This window comes from Lepidochelys kempii, chromosome 12, assembly GCF_965140285.1.
Source record: "Lepidochelys kempii isolate rLepKem1 chromosome 12, rLepKem1.hap1, whole genome shotgun sequence".
Taxonomy (NCBI): domain Eukaryota; kingdom Metazoa; phylum Chordata; order Testudines; family Cheloniidae; genus Lepidochelys; species Lepidochelys kempii.
Window position 1 is genome coordinate 10,530,726 of NC_136391.1, and position 24,595 is coordinate 10,555,320.

Consider the following 24,595-nt stretch of genomic DNA (forward strand, 5'->3'; position numbering starts at 1 on the left):
GGAATATAAATGGGTTCAGAAAAGTACTCCCATATAGGACATTTTCATAACTCTTTTTTGGCTTGTCACTTTAGAGAGACTTGGTTTAAAAACTCAACATTCATATGATTCTGTTGGATTTTGGTAAGACTGCTGTCGTTAACTAGTTTTGACAGGTTTCTAAAATGGTGTAAAGATGTGGCAAACTTGTAAACCAGTCTTGCAACATGTTACTCCTGGGGGAATTTTGTGCTACTGTGCATGCACAGAATTCCTGTGCTGAGCAGAATTTTTTGGCCCCCTGCAAAAAGTAACTTCTACTGGAAAGTTGCTGCAGTTATGCCTTTTACCCACCAGGGGCCACTGTGCTGCTAGAACAGAGCGGCTGCTCCTGGGCCAGTCCCAGCTGCTGATAGGGAAGAAAAGAGGCTACCTTCATAGTAGTGTCCTGCCGGTGGGGCCAGGTCAGGAGACATAAGATATGGGGGGCACAGACAGTGTGGGGCACATGAGACTGCTGTGGGGGTTAACAGACTGGGGTTCATAAGGTCTACTGGGGGAAGACAGACTGGGGTAGGAGCTGAATGGGAATGGAGGCACAGGGCCACATAGGGACAGGGGGGTGCAGGGCCACCTGGGGATGGAGGGGAGAAGGCTCACTGAGTGGTGGTGCAAGGACACATGGAGACGCTATTCCCCCCCCACCCCCAAAACCTGTTCCAAACTTCTCCAATCCACACTCAACAACTCTCCAAATTCACACCCAGGCTCTCCCTCCCAGCAATTACTTCCCTCTCCCTCAGCTCCTCTGTTACCCCAGCTCCCTCAAGCCTTTGCACTGCTTCTGAATGGTAAGGGAAATATGGTTCTGTATTGTAGTTTAAATTAATTATTATTCAGAGTTCTGTATCTATGTCTAGTTAGAATCTATTTGTCAAAAAACTTCTATTGTCTGTTATTACAGATGTACTCGCTGACAGGTATTTTGAAATAAATTACCAAAATAATTGAAACTGGTGTGATTATATTGTGTTATTTTGACAAATAATATGCAGAATTTTGCAGAATTTGTGCTCAGAAATTTTTAATACTTTGGCACAGAATTCCTCCAGTAGTAAATGTGATCCAGCCAGGGGTGCTAAAAAGTGGATGGGCCTGCCCCTCCTCTTCCTTCTGAGGGCCCACCGCCTGGCCAGGCCAGAAACTGGAGCTCAGCTGGGGTAAGAGTGTCCCGGAGAGCCCAGGCAGCTGTGGAGCCATGGACCTTCCACCTGACTGGGGGGATGGGGCAAGAGCATTCCCCAGCCTGTGTCCCCACCCTAAAGGCCCCCTGCCCAAGGCAGGTGGAGGGTCTGTGGCTCCCCACAGCTGCCCAGGCAGCTCTTGCCACGGCCTGGCTGCGGCTGTTCTGCCCCCGAGGCCCTGGCCAGCCTGGAAGCCAGAGCCGGCTCAGGGTAAGAGCCATGCGGGCAGCTGTGGGGAGGTGGAGGGATCCAAGCTCCCCAGTTGGGCTCTGGATTCTGGCTTGGCCGGGGGTGGTGGTGGTGTGTGGAGCCTCAGTGGAAAGAGTAGGGGCAGGGACCACAGAGTGGGTCGAGCCTCATGGTCCCCCTCACTTTTAAGAAGAATCCGTCACCCCAGGATCCAACTAAAAACCTTCCTCCCCTAATGTTTTTAACATTCTAATCCAGCAGTTCTCAAAATTCTTTGCACTTCAACACGCTTCTGACAACAAAAATTACGACATGACCCTGAGGGGTGGGACCGAAGCCCGAGTTCCACCATCCTAGGCAAGGTGGGTGGAGCCGAAGCCAAAGCCTGAGGGCTTCAGCCCTAGATGATGGTGGGGGTCCTGTAACCTGAGCCACACCCCCCAGGGCTGAAGCCAAAGCCTGAGCCCACCACCGGCTTCAGTCCTGGGCAGTGGGGCTCAGGCTTTGGCTTCAGCCCTGGGCCTGAGCAAGTCTAACGCCAGCTCTGGCAATTCCATTAAAATGGGGTCATGACCCACTTTGGGGGTCCTGAACCACAGTTTGAGAACTGCTCCTCTTCCTTCCATTTTCTTATATAGTGAACCTGCAGCGTCTTCCAATTTTATGTGGGGAAAAAAAAATGCAAAGACTAGATTGTACAGAAAGATGTCATTCTTAAGAACATAAGAATGGTCATACTGGATCAGATCAATGGTCCATGTAGCTCAGTATCCTTTCTTCTGACAGTGGCCGGTGCCAGATGCCTCTGAGGGAGGGAACAGAACAGAGCAATTTATCAAGTTATCCATTCCCTGATGCCCAGTCCCAGCTTCTGGCAGTCAGGTTTAGGGACACCCAGAGACTGGCTAATAGCCATTGATGGACCTATCCTCCATCAATTTATTTAATGTTTTTTGAACCCAGTTATATTTTTGGCCTTTGCAGGATCCCCTGGCAATGAGTTCTTCACACAACGCACAGTCAACCTGTAGAATTGCTTCCTTATCTTTGTTTTAAACCTGCTGCACATTAATTTCATTGGATGACCCCTGGTTTTTGTGTGTTATGTGAATGGGTAAAAAACACTTTCTCCCCACCATTCATGATTTTATAGACCTCTATCATTTTTCCTATTAGTTGTCTCTTTTCCAAGATGAAAAGTCCCAGCTTTATTAATCTCTCCTCATATGGAAGCTGTTCCATAACACTAATCATTTTTGTTGCCCTTTTCTGTACCTTTTCCAATATATCTTTTTTGAGATAGGGTGACCAGATCTGCATGCAGTATTCAAGATGTGAGCATACCATGGATTTATATAGTGGCATTATGATACTCTGTCTTATTATCTATCCCTTTCCTAATGGTTCCTAATATTCTGTTAGCTTTTTTGACTGCCATTGCAAATTGGGCAGATGTTTTCAGAGAACTGTCCATGATGACTCCAACATCTTTCTCTTCTGTATGAGTAATTAAGATTTTTTTCCAATGTGCATAACTTTGCATTTATCATTATTGAATTTCATCTGCCATTTTGTTGCCTGGTCACTCAGTTTGGTGAGATCCCTTTGTAACTCTTAGTTCAATCTGAAGCAGACTGCAATCTTGAGTGATTTTATACAGTCTGCAAACTTTGCCACCTCACTGTTTTAACCGCTTTTCCAGACCAAGTATGTATACACTGAACAGCACAGGTCCCATTACTGATCTTTGGGGAACCCCGCACTTTACTTCTCTCCATTAGGAAGACTGACCATTTATTCCTGCCTTTTGTTTCCTATGTTTTCACCAGTTACTGATCCATGAGAGGACCTTCCCTCTTATCCCATGGCTGCTTAAGAGCCTTTGGTGAGGGACCTTGTCAAAGCTTTCTGAAAGTCCAAATACATTATATTCACTGAATCACCCTTATCCAGGTGTTTGTTGACCCCCCTCAAAAAGTTCTAATAGATTAGTGAAGCATGATTTCCCTTTGCAGAAGCCATGTTGACTCTTCCCCACCGTATTGTGTTCATCGGTCTCTGATAATTCCGTTCTTTACTATAGTGTCAACTAGGGTTGTCAATCAATCACTGTCAATGCCTGTGATTAACTGAAAACAAAATATGTTAATTTTTTTAACAGCGCTAATTGCATAGCTCTGGGCAGGGAGGGAGGCATCAGCTGTGGAGGGATCTGACAGTGACGGGTCAGGTGCTGTAACCCAATCCACCTCCAGAGAGAGAGAGAAGAGGAAGTGGCTCCCATCCCAGGTCTGGAAGAGTTAGGGATCCTGACCTCAAGGGACTTAATGTTAACATCCCCTAACCTTTCTTTGAACTGTAGTTAATTGAAGTTCATGGGTCTTTTGGTAGTGTTGTAAACTACCATGGATTTAGCTATAGAGCAGGAGCCATACAAATAGACTTCCACTGGGGAAAGATCTTATTCCTTACTTTTAAATATTTCCTTACATCCAGCCTCTTAAAATTCTATAGGAAATAAAATTCTGTGTCTGGGGTTCCCACTGAGGTATCCTGCTTTCTGACCTTTAGGATACCTAAAGTGATTTTAAAAGGTATTAAAAAATCATTTGAGAGTAATAATTCAGCAATAAAACAACATTGTGCCAGTGACATGCTGGTATATGGCATTGAGCTAAATGGGCATGCTGGGGAGTATGAACCTGGAATTGTCATGTACTAGAAAACACTGCACTGCACCTTTGTCTCCTTCTCTCCCAGCCTTCTATTTTCTGTGCCTAATAATGGTCTCTGGCAGAAACCTGGGTTTTAGTAAATATTTTCTGTTCTCAGTATGTGTTTTTTCTAACTTTGACACCGCTTCAGTTTTGTTCACTAATATTTTTCTGCATTCTACACTCTTCTTTGGTTAGATGGAGACTGATAAGTTTTGGTGCCAGTTAAGATTAGGTGTACTGCTTGTAGAGACACTTTATCTGTATTGTTTACATAGCACAAGTAGCATTCTAGATATTTATATAGACAAACAAGCAGTCCCTGTACTAAAGATCCACCAGTCATAACTGACAATATAAGACTAGAGGATAGCTTGCATCTAACTAACTGAGTGAACTGTTATGTACGTGTATTAATACCACATTTTGTGCAAGATTTACCATTTCGTAAACACTTACAGTTGTGACTTCAGAAGGGGCTTGAAGGTGGGGAGCAGACTCAGTGTGAGATTCTCCACAGAAAGGGCTATATGGGAAAATGTAGACTAGTGTGAGAGGACAGCGTAGCAGTTGTGTGGAGCAAAGCAGAGTATGGTAACAGATGAAAACAGATAGATAGAAGCTAAGTTATGTAGGACCTTGTAGTCAAGGAACTTAAGTTTGGGGTGGTGGCAAGGGCAAGTGAAGGGATTTGAATCGTGGCTGGACCAGGGGTTTCCAGTTACAGTATTTAAATATGTCTCTGGGATTAGCATTTGAATGTAAACTTGAGTGGCTTTTGATCTGAGTTGGTACCGAAAGTCTAAATCCACCATCTTTCTGCAGGATTAGGGTTTGTGTGTGAATAAGTTCATAACAATGTTTGTTGAGTCACTAAGACCCTGTCTACACAATGAAACAGGCCATGTTTTGAAAGCTGTTTCAATAGAAGCAGTTATATTGGCCAGTGTAAGAATACCGTAAACACTGCAAATATTTCCTGAAATTGTGTTTAAGAGGAGTTCTTGCAGCACATCTTGTTTCATGGTGTAAGTGGGTGCTTTAAAATATTGTACTATTTTATAGCTTGACTATACAAAACTAAGAATAAATACCCAGTATTTTCAAAATAGCATTTAGATGTCCTAGCAATGGTTTCAGTATCCTCACTGAGTTAGAGCAGTGCCTTTCAACCTCTGCAGACTATTGTACCCCTTTCAGGAGTCTGATTTGTTTTGTGTACCCCAAGTTTCACCTCACTTAAAAACTATGTGTTTATAAAAATACAAAAGTGTCACAGCTCCCTATTACTGAAAAATTCTTTACTTTCTCATATTTCCACATAATTACAAAATAAGTAAATTGGAATATAAATTTTCATTTACATTTCAGTCTATAGTATATAGACCAGTATAAACAAGTCATTATCTATATGAAATTTTAGTTTGTACTGACTTTATGTAGCCTGTTGTAAAACTAGGCAAATATCTAGAGGAGTTGATGTCTTCCCTGGAAGACTTCTGCGTGTCACCAGGAGTATGCATACCTCTGGTTGAGAGCCTCTGAATTAGAGGTTAGTGTATCTACCCAGAAGGGGCTGCTATCTTAAACATAGTTCCAGCAGGTGTCCAGTTTGATTCAAAGTAGAAGCAAGAAAAAAAATATCAGCTTTGAAACTGATCTCTAATGATAAACCAGGTGTTGTCATAACAATTTGATGATGCAAACTAGGATTGAGGGTTGATTGTTAGCTATTTTTTATGTTTAAAACAAAAATATTGCAGTATTTACTATTTGTGATTAGCCAGTCTAATCTCTTAGCAAAATTATAACTATTTATAGTCATATCTGTCTTTAAAAGCATTCCAATAGACTAAATTTTAAATATCATGAGTCCTTTTTCAAAGCCCATTTCTGGTACAACACCAACAAGAAATCAGCCAGAGTAGAACAACAAGGCAGAGGGCAGTTCTAATTTTGAAGAAGGGATAGAGAAAGCAACTTGAGTTCTTCCTTTGATTTTTTTTGGAGGTTGGGAGGGGAGAGAAGGTTGGGATAGGCATATGCTGGGTCTGTCAAGAGGCTGTACTGATGTTAATTATTGTAGTGATGGAAGTTCTTACTATGTGTTTGTGAATTCCCTCAGACACTTAAAGCTTGGCATCAGCTAGTCAACGAGCCCAGCCCACTGGAGAAATGGTGGGATAACAGAGGATGGAAAAGTTTTCTAAATATAGGACTGCTTATTAAACTAGCATCCACAAAGTTATAGACTAAACAAATCCATTTCCATAGTGCTTTATAATTACAGTAGAATTAGCTCCTCAAGACTCGGTAGGCTCTCTTAATCAGGAAAGCTTTTATCTATATCTTCACTAGCAAATAACATCCTTGACTGTCAACGTCGTCTCGCCAAATAGTTTTTACAGCACTGATAGGAATGTAGAAGAGCTGGTATGATTATGGGCCTTAGACTCTCTGTCTGTGCTAAAATGAAATAAACAGTCAGACCTGGCTTTGCCTCCACTTCCTAGATTTCAGTGGGGGAAGAGGCTATGTTTCAACATACTGTGAGTGTATGGCTATATTGGAACAAATTTTCCATGACCTATTTTCTGGTTGGGCTTTTTTCCTCTGAAAATAAATGCCAGATAACTATGGGGAAGGAGGGAAATCCTGAACCTTTCAGAACCCTTAACATTTGGGGAGAATAAATCCAGTTTTTAAATTTTTTTTTTTTTTTTTTTTTGGAAACTCTTTTCTTTTACTTGTGATGGTATTGTGATAGACCCAGGCCAGCTGGGTACAGCAGAATAGCAGAAGGCAGATATACTGGCCACTGGATTAACAGTTTTCTGTTCCCTGACTGACCAGAGCAGGGGCTGCTCCAGGCTAATGAGAACACCTGACTCCAATTAACCTGCAAAGAGTCAGGTGAGGCCATTAAGCTAAAGTGACCACCTGACTCTAAGGCCCTCTGATACTATAAAAGGGCTCACTCTCATCAGGCAGAGGAGAGCCAGGGAAGAGGCAGTGCGGCTGAAGGGCTAGTTAATGAAGACGCCCTCAAGCCATCGGTAAGGGAGCCCTAAGGTAAGGGTGAAGAAGAGAGAAGCGGGAGAGCTGTGGGGAAGTGGCCCAGGGAAATGTAGCAAGTCTGGCAGTGAAAGGTCAGCTGCCAACAGCTGTTATTATTAGGGTCCCTGGGCCAGAACCCGGGGTAGAGAGCAGGCCCAGGTTCCCCCCAACCTGCCACTACAGAAACACCTCCTGGGACGGGAAGACAGGCCCCCGTCAGGACAGGAGGCTAAACTGTTTGGGAATAAGCCCATAGGGACAGAGACTGTGGGAGTTCTCTCACCAACCTCCTTGCTGGCTTATGATAAGGGCTCAGTAGACTGTAACCCCAGCCCTAGAGAGAGGGGCTATGTGGAGCGTCACAGTGAGTCTCTGAGGCTAGCATAAACCGCCTAGAAGCGCGGGACCCACAAGGAGAAGGGCGGAGCTCTACCACAGGTATATTCTGTAATACAGAAGTTTGTGTGGGATGACTTTTCCAAATATGGCTGAGTTTGACTGTATTATGCCATTACTGTTTGCTCTGACAGAATAAAAGTTTAACATTTTAAACAAATCTTTTAAATCTTTAAAAAAGCCTTAAGGGAGGATTTGTAATAATTCAGCAGACCTATTTGTAATATTATAGTCTTTCAAATGCAGTCAATATTTTAATTTATGTAAATAATACTATTTTTGGATACTTACTGCATTTTCTCTTTTATGAAAAGAGATAGAAGGCTTATACTGGACATAATGTGAACAGGCTATATTCCATTCCAGTAAATGGCTTTTACATGCCATTTCCATGTAGATTACATATTTATTTCCCTTGGTTTAAAATATTTAAAATGGCTTGAAAGAGTAAGAACATGTTCTAAGTATATTAGGTCAATGTTTTAATTAACTTACATTGTTATATTGTCAACATTATAATCTACAAAGTAAGGATTTGATTTTTTTCAAAAGGAAGAATCTAACTGCGTGAACAAAGAGTGAGTGAAAATGACCATAAATGCATGGACAAATGTGTTTATACTTGTATGCCCAGGTAGATGCATCTATTAATTACTTTCAGGCACAAATACTGAATTGTGTGCATAATTATATGTTGGACCTACTGAAAATCAGACCATAAATACTTTGTTTGTGCCTTTTCCCTCTTCACTAAGTTAGTGCCAGGATCAATTTCAAGAAAAAAAGTTTACTTTTGGAATGAAATACCCCTAATTAAGCTTCTGTGATAAAGAAAATATAATGCAAGATAAAATAGTTGATTTCTCTGCTAGAGCAACTGCTTTGCCAAATCTCACCCAGACTTGCATGTTTCTGCTCTGCAGTAGGCCACTGAAATGTGCACTCAGGATTTAGTGCTTGGCAAGGGCATATGAAAATGATAGCACATTTTTAGGAAAGGAGTAGGCTCGTTCTTATGAAACTTCTGATAATCCAATCAGAAGTTAGATTTTGAATGAAAGCTAGTGTCAATGCAAATTAAAGATCAATTTTTATTTAATCAGATTGTTTCATCTCTAAACTTGTCTGTATTTCAGAATTGATATTAGTATAATCTTATGTTTAAGTGTTAAGGCCAGCAGTGATCCTTTTTAAGGAGGGAGGGGAAGATCCTCTAGAGACTTGAGGTGTAAGATGTTCAGCTCTGAAGTCAAGGAAAATCAAATATGAACCATTCAGAAGCTTTATCCACACCTTTTTTTCCACTTTTGTATTCTTGGGCGCTTTTAAAAACAATTAGTTATGGAAGAGGAAAGAATAAAACTTTAATTGAAATGTGTTTTATATTGTAATAAACTTGTCTTCACTACTTCCACCTTCTGTTCTTTCTTGTACTGTGCTTTCTCTTTATACACCTCCATTACCCCTTTTGATCTTTCCAGTTCGACTGACGGGTGTCAATGACCTTTGAATTTCCTCTGTTCTGTGCTTCCCCACAACTCCCCACCCCCCCACCCCTTGCAAATCAGCACCATTTATTTTTCTTTTCACTTTTTTCTTCTAGGATATTTTGAGACTGTTACTTGTTCAAATGTCATGTTTTACCATCCAAAGATTTACCCTCATTCAAAATCATATAGCACACGGTAGCAAAAGAGGGATATCTGAGGTTACACAAGTCAGTCCTACGCTCCAAGCAGAAAGAAGAATTGATGTGAAGGGTTAGACAAAATGTTATGTTAATTTTTAGCTGTCTGTAATTTTGTTTTAGATTGGGATTGGTGTTAGAGAATACACAACAATTCCACAATGGAAGAAAGGGCAAATGGTGCAGTGGCTCACAACTCACTGGCTGGATACTCTCCCATCAAGGAAGCAGGCAAGCCAGATTCAAGTGACAGCTGTGAAATGTATGAAAGAAACAAAGAAACAATGCAGCTGAAGAAAGAAATCTCTTTGCTTAATGGAATCAGCCTCATTGTAGGCAACATGATTGGTTCAGGTATCTTTGTCTCGCCTAAAGGAGTTCTCATCTACAGTGCCTCCTATGGATTGTCGCTAATAATCTGGGCAACTGGGGGGATTTTTTCAGTGTTTGGAGCTCTCTGCTATGCTGAACTGGGAACCACTATTACCAAGTCAGGAGCCAGCTATGCATATATCTTGGAGGCTTTTGGGGGCTTTATTGCTTTTATTCGCTTATGGACCTCATTATTAATTGTTGAGCCAACTAGTCAGGCAATTATTGCAATAACCTTTGCTAACTACATTGTGCAGCCTGCCTTCCCTTCTTGTGAGCCTCCTTATGTTGCCTGTCGTCTCATCGCAGCTGCTTGTATATGTAAGTATTATATGAAAACTAATGTGATTATTATTTTGACTGAACATCTATTACATATAATCCTGTTTAGATTCCAGAACTGTAGCATTCTGAATCTAGAATGGGTTGAGTTAAAGTAAGGAAAGGAAATGGTTTCCAGGTAATCAGCATAGATTGGATGTGCATGACTAGGATATTTTGACATCTTAAAGGCAAAATCTTTCACTCTTAACTAAAACTTAGTTCAAGTCCTGATTCTTCTTGGGGGAATTTTTAATTATGGCTGGCAGAATTTAGCAGTGGCATCTTTAAACAGAGAGGCCAGGTTTATGTAACTTTGTGTCTCTTCCTCTCTCCATGACTTCCAGAAAACTCAATTTCTTATTAGAAACCTTGTGTACTTTCAAACACAAACTGTTCACTTTTAAATGTCACTTTCAGGGAATAGCTTTATTGACAGAGGCCTATCTTTTGGGACTCAAGTAACTTTGTTTGTTTGAGGGGGGTGCTGGGTGGATTGATTTTTAAATCAAGGTGATTTCTATAATTATTTAAATCTGCAAGCAGGAAACTTTAAAAATCCATTATTTTAATCAATCTTGTTTTGCATTTGTACTTTTCAGTTCTTTTCCTAAAGAAAAAATGTGATTCTTGTTGATTGGTATAACCATTAAAACATGGTGGTTTGCAACTAAATATAGTTTATTAATACTAAATGTATACTAATTTTGGTACTTTTTGCTAACTCAGAGAATGTTATATGTATACACACTTAAGCAATTCTATATCTTAAAATACATTTATTCCGATTCTTAATTTTTACACTTTTTAGATGAATGACATTTATTTATTACAGAGAGTGATCAATTATTTGTGATTTGTGTCTAGCTGCATTTAGAAGACATTGAAATTAAATTAATGCACAAAACCAGCATTTTCAAATTATTGTTAAATTAAAACTACCTGAAGTGTGGTGGATACACAAGGAAAAAAAATCACAGCATGTTTCTTATTTAAAACTATTTAATAAAACAAAGTATTAGCTATACTTAATGAATTGGACTGATTTTGTTTCTGGTCACCAGGTCCTTCAAGATTTTAGAACTAGTAGATCTCATCCTCATTGTTTTTATTGACAGATTTGGAAGAGAAAAACAAGCTTTTTCAACTTCCAAACAGTTTTTCAACTTTGATTGAACTCTAGTTGTTCAACTGAACTGGTTTAAAGAAGAAAATATTCTTTGAGCGCCTGCAGAAGAGGCTATAGCTATCAAAAGCTGGTTTAGTACTTAGCCAGTGACTTCAAATTTAAAAATCCAACTTTTTGATTTAAAAAATATATATTTTTATCCACCGTGGGTGAGTGAGTAAAGTTTCACTAATCTTTCCTTCTCTATCATACCGAAGAGAAAATACCTTTTGTGCCTACAATTGTAAATTATATGCTTTTTATAAGGCTCTGATAGTTGAAAATCCCCTTTTGTACAATAAGGAAACTGATCTCATGGATCAGTAACAGGTTAAAAGATAGGAAACAGTCTATTTTCATAATGGAGAGAGGTAATAGCAAGGTCCACCAAGGACTTAGGCTGTACAGCACATTCATAAATCTGGGAAAGGGGGTGATAACAGTGAGGTGGAAAAATTTCCAGATGATACAAAATTACTCAAGATAGTTGAGTCCAAATTGACTACAAAGATCTTACCAAACTGAGTGACCGGGCAACACAATGGCAGATGAAATTCAGTGTTGGTAAATGCAACGTAATGCACATTGGAAAAAATAAATCCCAACTATACATACAAAATGATGGGGTCTAAATTAGCAGTTTTCACTCAAGAAAGATCTTGGCGTCCTTGTTCTCTAAAGACATCTGCTCTGGTGCAGCAGCAGACAAAATAACTAACAATGTTGGGAACCGTTAGGAGAGGGATAGATAAAGAAAATATCACAATGCCACTATATAAATCCATGGTAAGACCCCACCTTGAATACTGTGCAGTTCTGATCTCCCCATCTCAAAAAGATATTACAATTGGAAAAGGGCAACAAAAATTCTAAGTGGTAAAGAAGAGCTTACATAGGAAGAGAGATTAAAAAGACTGGAACTGATCAGCTTAGAAAAGAGATAACTAAGGGGTGAGATATGATAGGTCTATAAAATCATGAATGATGTGGAGAAAGTGAATAAGGAAGGAATTTACTCATTCACATAACACACAAGCCAAGGGTTACCAATGAAAATAGGTAACGGATTTAAAACAAACACAAGAAACCAACCAACCAAAAGAAAGTAGATCACACAACCTACATTCTCCTGTGGAACTTGTTGCCTGAGGATGATGTGAAGGCCAAAAATATAACTTGGTTCAAAAAGAATTAGATAAGTTGATATAGGATAGATCCATCAATGACTATTAGCTAATGACTATTAGGTCCTGAACGCAGCCCCATGCACTGGGTGTTCCTAAACCTCTCACTGCAAGAAGCTGGTACTGGATGACAGGAGATGGATCACTTGGTAAATTGCTGTGTTCTGTTCATTCACTCTGAAGTATCTGGCACTGGTTATTGTTGGAAGACTGGATACTGGACTAGGTGGATCATTAGTCTGATCTAGTATAACTGTTCTTATGTTAAAGACCGAAATGAGAGAAAAGCAGACAGATTCTTTCTGGCTGAAGAGGCCAGGGTTTTCATGCTTGATTAACCTAGCATTAGATCCTAAGATGTGCCTATCTTGGAGAAGGAAAAGTAATGTCCTAAATTAGTCTCCTTTGTGGTTATGGTAGCAGGGACAAACATTTGCTGAAAAGCTTTGTTTTAGAAATAAGTTGTGTGCTTTAAAATCCTGCCCTCAACCACGCGACTTCCTTGCTAGACCTCGCTCCACTGCACTACTTTTATTTGTAGCTCAGTCACTACAGAAGTCCTCCCTTGCTACTTGGCAGCAGCTTGCAACCTAACATTGAGAATCAAATAAAATCTGTGAAGGGTACTAACTTGTTAAGGAAAACCAACATGAGCAGTGTGCCTGAAAAGTGTTGGATAATTTCTGTGCAAAAATGGGGATTTTTGTTTCCCAATATATACAGTAACAAATACAAGTTGTTTACTAGCTGATATACTGCAAGATCTGTTTCCTGAAAATTCCAAATGTTGTGACACTTTACCACTCACTTCTGAAATCTTTACTATCGTGGGATATTATCTCAAAGTGCACAGGCACACTTTACAATGTGATCAATATAAGCTAGCAAATTGACCACAGCTGCAACAAAATTGATAGAAGCAATCTTAGGGCAGGTCTACACTGCGGGGTTAAGTCAACTTAAGTTACGCAATTCCAGCTACGTGAATAACATAGCTGGAGTCGATGTAGCTTAGGTCGACTTATTGCAGTGTCCACACTGCGTTGGGTCGACGGGAGACTTACCTTATGCTTCTCGTTCTGGTGGAGTACCAGAGTCTGAGTGAGCGATCTGTTGTTAATTTAGCGGGTCTTCACTAGACCCGCTAAATCGACCGTCGGAGGATCGATCGCCACAGCGTCGATCCATGGTAAGTGTAGACATACCCTTAGTAACCAGAAAAAAGCATAGTCTAACAATGAAAGAGTTTGGTTTGTTCAGATTCTTAATTAGATTTTTTTTTTTAAACTCCAGAGATAGGACAGCACTTCACAATCAAATTGTCATGAAAACAGACCAAATGTTCTAACATCTTTGTAATAGGAAAATTTTTCATAAAAAATCATTTGCACATGGAAAATTACCTAAAAACTGTTGGCTAGAATAAAAAATCCTGTTCACATAAGTATGGTTTATTATAGAGTAACAAAAACTACTATTTGGTTATGTTGGAAGGCAGATCTGATACCAGTTTTTTTCCCTTGAGTGTTTCTCAGGAGCTCCTACAGTCATGATTTTCAAAATTTGATACCTCTGTTTTTCCCAGTCTTGACAAGTTGAAGGAAATGTGGTTCATCCTTTTCAGTTGCCAACTTTTCAAGTTCACCAGTCTCTCACTTGTATGGGATCATTACCCTTGGTTTTTTATTAATTTTGAATTATTATTCTTCCATGGGGTAACTGGACTAAGTACATTCCTATCTCCGTGTGCTGCCCCCCTTTTTTAGCTTGTTGGGTTATGGCTCTTTAACCAAGCTTTATAATTGTATATAATCACTTTCAGTCAATGTGACTACATTGTTTGATACCCTGTGACAAAACTCTTTCCTTGTCTCCATGGGTCCCGCATTTCCTGGCAGATTTTGCTAGCCTCAGAGGCTCACTGTGACCCTCCACATAACCCTTCTCTCTCTAGAGACAAGGGTCACAGTCTACTGAGCCATTTTCATCATAAGCCAGCAAGGGAGGTAAGGAGAAGCTATCCTCCCTTGCACAGTCTCTGTTGTCTCCCAGTCTCAGTGATTAATCAGGGGGGCAAAGTGGGGAGCCCGGGCCCACCCTCTACTCCAGGCTCCAGCCCAGGGACCCTAATAGCATCAGCTATGGTAGCTGACCTTTTAGAAACTCGACACATACAATTCCCTGGGCTACTTCCCCACAGCAGACCCCACTTCCTCAAGCTCCACTTCACCCTTACCTCAGCACCTCCTTACTTGTGCCTGATATGGTGTGTACTGCTCAGTCTCTCTAACAACACAACTTCCTCCCACAGCTCCTGACATTCACACCCACCAGACTAACTGGGAGGCTTTTAACTAGTTTCAGCCAGCCCCTGATTGGTTTCAGGTGTCCCAATCAACCTAGTGTTCTCCCTGCCTTCTGGAAAGTTCTTAATTGGCCCCAGGTGTCTTAATTGACCTGGAGCAGCTGCCATTTAACTTATCCTGGTTCTAGGGATTTGTTTACCTTGAAGCTAATATATCTATCTCCCACTACTTTTCTATAGCCATCTGGCCTTGCCCCGTCACAACCCTTATAATACCATGTTTTTTCAGTAAGAAAGCTTAGTAAAATACAATTTAATTTCACTAACTATATATTGTTTGTAGTGCCAATATCTGCATCTGGGTAAGTGCCAAAAATGCAGGATTGAAATAGATTAATTATAATCTGGATAGTGCAAAAATTACTCTGAATTATAGAAAAACAATAAAGATACAGCTATATAATCCCTGAATATTCAGATGGTACTTTGGGAGGGGCTGTTTAATATTTTAAAATATTTGAGGGAAAAAATGAATACAATAGAGCAATAACGCAAACTGAGTGTAGTGTGTAGCAACAGCAATCAGAGAAGAGATGATCTGATAAATTTGGTTACATGGGCAAATCTAAAGTCATAGAATATTAAGGTTGGAAGAGACCTCAGGAGGTCATCTAGTCCAATCCCCTGCTCAAAGCAGGACCGACACCCACTAAATCATCCCAGCTAGGGCTTTGTCAAGCCGGGCCTTAAAAACCTCTAAGGATGGAGATTCTACCACCTCTCTAGGTAACCCATTCCAGTGCTTCACCACCCTCCTAGTGAAATAGTGTTTCCTAATATCCAACCTAGACCTCCTCCACTGCAACTTGAGACCATTACTCCTTGCTCGGTCGTCTGCCACCACTGGGAGCAGCCGAGCTCCATCCTCTTTGCAACCCCCCTTCAGGTAGTTGAAGTCTACTATCAAATCCCCCCTCAGTCTTCTCTTCTGTAGACTAAATAACTCCAGTTCCTTCAGCCTCTCCTCATAAATCATGTGCCCCAGCCCCCTAGTCATTTTTGTTGACCTCCGCTGGACTCTCTCCAGTTTGTCCACATCCTTTCTATAGTGGGGGGACCAAAACTGGACGCAATACTCCAGGTGTGGCCTCACCAGTGCTGAGGTGGGGGGGGGGGAAATAATCACTTCCCTCAATCTGCTGGCAGTGCTCCTACTAATACAGCCCAAGATGTTGTTGGTCTTCCTGGCAACAATGACACACTGCTGACTCGTATCTAGCTTCTTGTTCACTGTAATCTCCAGGTCCTTTTCTGCAGAACTGCTGCTTAGACAGCCACAATTAGCTGGAATACTTGAGATTAGAGGGGGAGGGGCAGCGGGAGTGTGTTCCCAAAGAGACAGAACTGAATGTTTTCAAATAATTTTAAAGTTGTCAAATAGGGCTGTTATTGAGGTATTTGGGAAATATCCTCAGGTTACACAACATTACTTAATATGGTACAAATATTGTGTGTCTTTATGTTGTAACGTATCATTTAGAATTGAGCAGTCTGTGAATAGCTAATACTGAAGGAAAATACAATGGTAACCTCTACATAATTTAAGTAAAAGAATACATTGTATATAGCCAGAGGGGTTCAACTCTTTGAAGAACCAATCTTAAAGTACTGTTATACACGAATGTGAATTTGTGTTCCCCAAGGTGTCTCCTTATTTCCATTTTCATCACACTAACACCAGTTTTAATTTAAAAAATCTCCCATCAGTCAAATGTTGCCTTATCCGTGGAGCTTACATTGCTAATTGGTCAGATCTGTTCTAACCTTGTCTTTTCCAACTGTCTTAAAATGTGCAATTGATATCAAGAGAATCATCAATGTCCATTTTTGGCTTTCCAAATTTCATATTTTAAAGACTATAAAACCTATGAAATTATCTGGGATGTTAAACTAATCTTCAAGTTACCAAGAAAAGGGCCAAATAATTTAACTTACAATTTTTTACATTGGTCTAAAGTTTGGAGGTGAACCAGAACATTATTTTAAAATATAAAATGAAAGGACATTCTCTGCTGCCTTTGGCTTGAATAATAGTTGCAGAATGGGGCCACAAAAATGAGGGGTAAAACCAGGAAAATGGGAACAGGCCCAGCAGGTCTGACATGTGGTGGAGGGTCTTTCTTCCTGTCCTCGGCAAAAAGAATCTAAAATGTCTTTAGAAAACTGACGTTTCCCACTCTTGTTTTTTGTCATAAATTAAGCAATGCATAATAGTAAGACAATATGTTGTGAGTACCAGTAAACATTGCTTAGTTTAATTTTCCCAGGCTCTTAAGCTTATTTTAGCATAGTTTAAATTTAGCATTTATAACTGACATGGACAGTAATTAAAATCTGTGCTTAACAAAGCTCATGTATAACTTCCTTTTCATCTTCGTTTTTTGTCTCCTAGGTCTTCTAACATTTATAAATTGTGCCTATGTTAAATGGGGAACAAGGGTGCAGGATGTATTCACGTATGCTAAAGTCCTTGCCCTTATTGTCATCATCGTAACAGGAATTGTTAGACTATGCCAGGGTAAGCTTTTAAAACTAATTAGAGGTTGGTGTGCAGCAATAAGGCTGGGGAATAATCAGTTTGGTTTTCATTAGGAACATCCATAGAAGCTGCAAAACAGTATTTTTAAATTAATCTGTAATGTTAAATTTATATTTATGTAATACCAGATCTCTCTATTAAGCAATAAGGTCCAGCATATCCATCCAGATATTAACAACTTGGCCAGTGTTGTGAATGAAGATCATACTTGAATTGGCCTAACACACCTAAGCAATTTTACACCCTCTGGTTTGGAATGGTTAGTGGAATGAAATAGCAAGCAGCAACATGCAGAACTTGCAAAATACAGTTTGAAGAGAGAAATATGATGTCTCCAGTGTCTAGTAATATTGTGAGGTTCACTGAACCTCAATCTAAACTTTTTGTAATCTGGATTTTGGATAAGATGTGCAATTACACAAAACTGTACAATTGCAATACTTCTCTTCAGAGTATATCTTCACTGATATCTATCTGTGAAGTTGAATGGACTCAAAGCCATTTAAAAGGAGCTATACACTTAGATGTGTGCCTCTGAAGGTGGGTGTTCTGCATCTATAGAAGGAGTATCAGCCCAGTATTAGTTCCTGATTTCTTTTCTTTGTTGTTCAGCATTAAATAGTTTATTGCTGGTTCTTTTTATTAGTCATAATATTTTAAAGTTGTTTTCCATCAAACTTTTTTTTTTTTTTGAGTTTTACTCCTGTGTGTTTTGGAAGCTTTCCGTGTTGGCTCAAAAAAGTACACAACCCAATTTTAAATTATGAAAAATGTGTCCTTTGCCCAAATTATGCTTTGTGTTTAGAGTGAAGTCATTGTTGAGGGACTGTACCCCACGTTCTTTCCTTATTCTTGGGCCGGTATTGAACAAAACGTGCCTATATGAGCACTACTGCACAGTGTGTCACTTCAATACAAAATACCTCTGCACCATTGGCTGCTCCACTGACCTTAATATATTTACCACTAACATCCTGGATGCTGCCTGCCTTCTTCCCTGCTCCTAACTTGACTGTTGCTCCATCTTCCTCAGTGTCATCCAAGATACTGAGGAGGAGAGCAATGCAGTGACACATTTAAAGGACTCAAATATTTGGGCTGGTCAACCTTGGCAATGCCTTATAAACTGCTTTTCCCACCCTACAAATAGCAACATATTGCTGTAAAAAGTACAAGGTGTTTAGAACTGTAGCTATATTTTTGGGCATTGGAATGTACAAGATAGTAACTCACCTTCCTGTAGTCAATATTATAAAATGTTTATATTGCTATTGTATTGCCACAGTGCTGACAATGTCAGCACATGTTGGAAAAAACTCACTCCAAGTTGAAGAGTGACGTAAATGATATTAGTCGCAGTAGTATTGATAGCACACAAGACTTAAGTGTACTTTGGAAGATTTTGTCCCTACCATTATTTAACAACATTTTATGTTCCCTTAATTACTATCAATTTGGCCCTTTCGATACTTAAACTAAATTGGTCTACCTCTTAATATGCACAAATTCATGGACTCGTCACATCTTTTTGTATGCATTTAAATGTTTACAATGTAATGGACAGTAGTCTGAACCTATGATAGTAACTATAACTCATCAAATCAATCAGAACTTTAACAAAATGAAATACAGGTATTTATCCATTTGGATAAATGACTGATTTTATGAATTTGCGTGTATTTTTGAGACAGTCATCCCTGCCCACCCCTAAATAAATAAATAAAAGGGTTAGTTTTGACTCTCACAGGCGAAGTGGTTCAGAATTTCAGAGATGGTATAACCCATAGAATTGTACCATTTCATTTGTATACAATGGCTTGAGCCAAAAGGATACTGCCAAGGCTGTTACAAGTATGATTGAACTGTATTTTGGGTTACAAGCCTGTACTTCACTGTCCCTCAGATCTGTCTCTGCTGTAACTATGAACAGGTCAGGTATTTAGCTGCATAATAATAATGCTTTCTGAGTTCTCCATAGAATAGATTTTTTTTTTAATAAAATTAAGTGCCCTGCTTATTCTCAAGGCTGTAACAGGCAGAATGGAAGGATGGGTCAATAAGTGATCTTGAAGGAATGTGAAAATTCCTAGTTCTTGGCTTGTTTTGCTACTTTTGCATATCAAACTAAAAAACATTTTTACTTACTATGTCATACCATAATGCATATGTATTTCTCCCCCTCCCCCCCCCCCCCCCCCCCCCCCAGGACATTCAGGACACTTTCAGAACTCCTTTGAGGGATCTTCTTGGGACCTAGGAGACATTTCTCTTGCACTGTATTCCGCCCTGTTCTCTTACTCAGGCTGGGACACCCTTAATTTTGTAACAGAAGAAATCAAAAATGCAGAAAGGTAAAGGATCCAGTTTTTTTAAGGATGTTATTTAATTAAACTTGGACTGTTATTAAGTCACTAATGTAGTGACTGTTTTTCACTGAAATGTGTTCTGAGCTGACAAGGAATTTGATTATTGTAAAACTACTCTGTGTGGACACACAACTCAACTTTATAATGGATCACCAACAGGGGATTATTAAGCATAAGGTTTATTAATGGCTGAAACACTTTAAAAATAAGGAAGTCTTGATGACTACAGCATACTAGTTGATTAGCAATCGTTACTTTGCAGTTACGTATCATGGATAGTTCTTTACAAATAAACTATAATATTGCAGTGTAAATGGTGCACACCATTGTTTTTATCTGTGCAATTGCCTAGACAGTTTCAAAGTCTCAAAACATAATCCCAACACACAGGTGAATGCTGAAAATGTGCGACTGACAAGTCAGTTAATTGTGTAGCTCCGTCATTAAACAGAAATGGTTAATGTAAAATTCACATCTGTCTGACTTGTTTTTACTTATTACAAGTAACAGCTAAGATTGCTATAGCTAAAAGACGGGGGGGAGGGAGTTCCTTTTTTCCCCAGCCGGCTTGCTTTATACATTATTAGTCAGTTTGCTCTGTTTGAGCATTCACACCGCAAAGGAGAGACACGTTTTCCTTTAAAAATTTTTGTTGCAAAATGACAATTAGCAACTCTTTTTTTTTTTTTTAACTGACTAAATTTCAGGTTGACAATGTCTCTTTTAAACCACTTTGCTAGTGAGTGTTGTACACCTACCCATAAGAGATTTAACGCTCTGTGCTTACGTTAGTCATCTTGTCTTTCTGCATCTGTTGGCAGAGAAAATTGATTTTAAAAACTCCCTTTTGAGTGCTGTTGCAATATCTTTCCACCTTCCTCTTAAAGATAATATAATCTGCTGAGTTAACAGTTAAGTAACTTTTTTCTATTGGATATCATTTAAAAACAAGTTTTCTGCTAGGAACGTTTAATTAAGACGATGAAACCTCCTTTACATCCATATGTTGTTCATAAGCTCAAATTTCTAATGCAGCAGGCTTTATTCCTGGCAGTGACTCTCACTCATAAAGCAAGCTTCAAATTTTAGTTGCCCATATTATACTAATGCTCAAAAGAATAAGGAGGTGTTTGGTCTCATGAAATGTCTTTGAGTATGGTAGAATTTTTCCATAATCATCCTGTCTCATACTTGTGCTGTGAAAGTTCTAGTCCACAATTACATCTGAAAAGGTCCCTGGGCTTTTTTTTCTTGAAGATTAATGCCCTTGAAGAGCTGTTCCAGCTTTTTTGTTTCATGAGGTGACGTGTCTGCATTTCTTCTTCATGCTAAGGTCCACAGATCCATTACAATGAGTACTTCAGGCTGCTTCCAGTTTGGGGGCAGAACCAGACCTCTCGGTCATTGGCAACAGGAGAATGCCCTTCCTCCTAAAGTTTCTCCATTTTTTTTTTTTTTTACCCTGCCTCCATGGTGCTTGGCAGGTTCAACCAGACCTCCTGGCTGTAGAGCTTTTCTGATGAAAATTCTTTATTTTGAATTGTTTGACTTTCTCTGTCACTCTGTGTCTGTCTAATTCCCAGCCATGTCCTAGAACTGCATTTGATTTTTTTGAGGAAAGTCCCCTCAGCTCTGCTTCCTCTGCTGAGGTGTTTGCAGTGGCTGGTGCCCCTGCAGGCTTTAGCAGCAGAGCTAAGCTGAGGAAAAGGCTAAATGAAAGGCCTGTCTCACTTTGGAGCTTGGTCCTGTTCTATGGGCAGAATGCAATTGCGTGGGCTAAGATGTGAAGGACAAGTCACCTCTGTTACCTTTCCCTGGGCAGGAAAGGAGCCAGATTGGATTAGAGAGGCTAACTCTGCTGGGCAAAATACAGCCAAGGCCAGACTGGATTGCCTCAGCTCCCTCCCCTGGCAGGAAAGGAGGCACGTAGAAATGGAAAAGAACAGGCTCCAGTGGCAAGCAGCCTCTTTCCCTAGCTGCATGAGGGGCAGCAAAGCCAGAAAGACAGCATGCCAGATGGAAGATCATGCCTAAAACCCCATATAGGTCACACCGGCAGCCATACCTCTGACTGCAAAGCTGAATCCCTCCTACCTCTCAGGTCAGGTGGAGGGTACTTGACACAACATGGACCCTACCAATGCCAGAATGCAGTAAGGGGTGTTTGTTTCCAACTCTCACCCTCTGCTGCCACCTCTTTAACATCCCCCCAGGGACCCCTCTTCATATCCTATGCTGAGACCTCCAGGGGAAACAGGTCCATCTGCCCCATGTGGATCCCATGCAACAGAGGGGTCGAGCTTATGGGAGCCCATTATTGAGCCCCCCCCAGATCAGTACCTCCCTTGAGACACCCAGAAGGGCTCCATGTGGGGATGGAGAGACAAATAAGACCAACCTCTTTGAGGACAGTCCCATTTTAGGTCTTATGTTTTGCAGATGGATGGCAGCCTTTTTTCTTTTCCCAACTTCAGTCATTACCGTTTGATCTTACATGTGTTCTCAGGGTCTCTCCAGGATAGCAATATAGGCTTTAGGGAAAAGGAAATTTGCTTTTCTTTCCAGACTGTTTTTCTGATTGGGGCTCTGTAGAGAGAGGAAGCTGAAACAAACAGTGATACAGTTTCTGGAGTATCTTGGATTCCAGAAATGCGTGACACTAAGGAAGTCAGTTATAAGCTTGGACAGATGATAAAGAGCATTAGGTAAAAGGTCTCATCTCAGAAGACTTGTAATAAATGATTGCCATAATGGAAAACAAGTGGTGTCACACATAAAAAAATCTATTTCTTATTTAAGCCTATTGGGAATTCTGATTTCAAGTGCAAGCATGCCTCAGGGATCCAGAGTTGATATACCTATCCACTAATTCTGGGTACTCCTTCTGCATCTTGCCCTGTCTCATTCATTGGAAGAGATCTACTTCCCATTATATGTTCTTTGCTCCCACAACTGGTGAATGCAGAGAATTAAGGTTGTTGGTTTTGGGGTGTTTGTACCATTCTCTGGTTTAGTTCAGAGAATGGGTACTAGAAAGAGAGCAAAGCATCCATCAGCTGAAACATAATAATTCACTGATGTCTCAGAGCACTGCTCCTTACATTGGTAACAGACCTGTTTAGGTCATGACCATCAACATTTCTGATAGCATCTTTATGATAACTTGGAAGAACATGATCAACCCTACTCCAGAGACAGATTCTCCCATCCTGGGTGGAGCAAAGTCTTCTACCCACCAGAGGGGAGATGAACATCAAAACACATTTGGCAAAGTTGGATTAGCAGAGTACTCCTACATGAAGAAATATCTCATTCATGGTAAAGCAGTTTGGTGGGCTGGTGATCAGCTTCTCTGCATCTGGAAACCGTAAATAAAGTGACCTGCAGCCTCTCTGTCAGACTTGGAGCATGAGGCAGGGATGAAATCTTGTAAAGCTTATCAGGGTGCCTCACTGTCTGGCCACCTTTTCCATTGTTTGTCAGATATGGAACAGCTTCTGTATGAGAAGAGATTAAAGACTGGGACTGTTAATCTTAGAAATCTCACATTGGTACCTTCTTTGCGTTTTATGAAATCTGCAGTGATAGTGTTCTTAAAATGAACAACTTGTGGTGGTTCATAATCCAAGACTGCTGTAACATGAAATATATGACAGAATGCGGGTAAAACAGAACAGGGGACATACAATTCTCCCCCAAGGAGTTCAGTCACAAGTTTAATTAATGCATTTTTTTTTTTTAACTAGCTTCATCAACATGGAAGCATGTCCTCTGAAATGGTGGCTGAAGCATGAAGGGACATATCAATGTTTAGCATATCTGGCATGTAAATACCTTGCAATGCCAGCTACAAAAGTGCCATGCAAATGCTTGTTCTCACTTTCTCGTGATTTTGTAAATAAGAAGAGGGAAGCCATATCTCCTGTAAATGTAAACAAACTTGTTTGTCTTAGCGATTGGCTGAACAAGAAGTAGGGCTGAGAGGACTTGTAGGCTCTGAAGTTTTACATTGTTTTATTTTTGAGTGCAGTTATGTAACAACAACAAAAAATTTACATTTGTAAGTTGCATTTTCATGACAGATTGCACTACAGTATTTGTGTCAAGGTTCCTTCCTCACTCTGAACTCTAGGGTACAGATGTGGGGACCTGCATGAAAGACCCCTAAGCTTATTTTTACCAGCTTAGGTTAAAAACTTCCCTAAAGTACAGACTTTGCATTGTTCTTGAACCGTATGCTGCCACCACCAACTCTTTAAAACAAAGAACAGGGTGTGGCAAATTACCGGCACTACTTTGATGGGTCTCACGCTTTCTCCTCTTGGGGAGGGTTCAGGGCACCGTTTCTCGCCCCTGAACTGGGGTATTAACTGCCCCTCTAGTGTCCTAGAGGATGGGAGTGGAGAGGGAGGGACCCAGGCCTACCCTCTACTCCGGGTCCCAGCCCAGGGGCCCTAGGGATAGCAGTAAACTGCTTGAACTAGCGGTTCCTTCCCCTGGGCTACTTCCCTCTCCTGCTCTTCAGCTTGTGGGGCTTCGTGCTCTCCCTCTGCACAAACCAGGTGTCCCTTTACCTAGGTCTTGGTGGTCTTAGCCCACCGCAGCACTTCTCCAAACTCTCCTCTGCTTCCCTCCAAACTGCTCTCTGCTCCAACACCAATCCACTCTGCTTCAACTCCTTCCCTTGTCTGATTGAAGCAGGGGGGTTTTATCAGGTGACTGGCTTCAGGTGCTTTAATTGGCTTCAGGTTGAGGGGAGATATGATTGCTCTCTATAAATATATCAGAGGGATAAATACCGGAGAGGGAGAGGAATTATTTAAGCTCAGTACCAATGTGGACACAAGAACAAATGGATATAAACTGGTCATTGGGAAGTTTAGACTTGAAATTAGACGAAGGTTTCTAACCATCAGAGGAGTGAAGTTTTGGAATAGCCTTCCAAGGGAAGCAGTTGGGGCAAAAGATCTATCTGGCTTTAAGATTAAACTTGATAAGTTTATGGAGGAGATGG

At 40.4% G+C, this 24,595-nt stretch overlaps 1 protein-coding gene across 7 annotated transcripts in view; it reads left to right on the plus strand.

Annotated features, from left to right (window-relative positions):
• SLC7A6 (solute carrier family 7 member 6) overlaps positions 1 to 24,595 on the plus strand; it is a 56,471-nt gene that overhangs the window by 3,145 nt on the left and 28,731 nt on the right. For 2 of the 7 annotated variants that reach the window (XM_073307547.2, XM_073307549.2), the window contains exons 2-5: positions 8,132 to 8,213; positions 9,390 to 9,959; positions 17,069 to 17,194; positions 19,422 to 19,566. In XM_073307547.2, coding sequence (XP_073163648.1) covers positions 9,428 to 9,959; positions 17,069 to 17,194; positions 19,422 to 19,566 — 803 coding nt within the window. In that variant the 5' untranslated portion in view covers positions 8,132 to 8,213; positions 9,390 to 9,427. Of the gene's footprint in view, positions 1 to 7,050; positions 7,199 to 8,131; positions 8,214 to 9,389; positions 9,960 to 17,068; positions 17,195 to 19,421; positions 19,567 to 24,595 lie in introns of those variants that run through there. The other 5 variants (XM_073307550.2, XM_073307548.2, XM_078848089.1 and 2 more) reach the window with 5 other exon arrangements.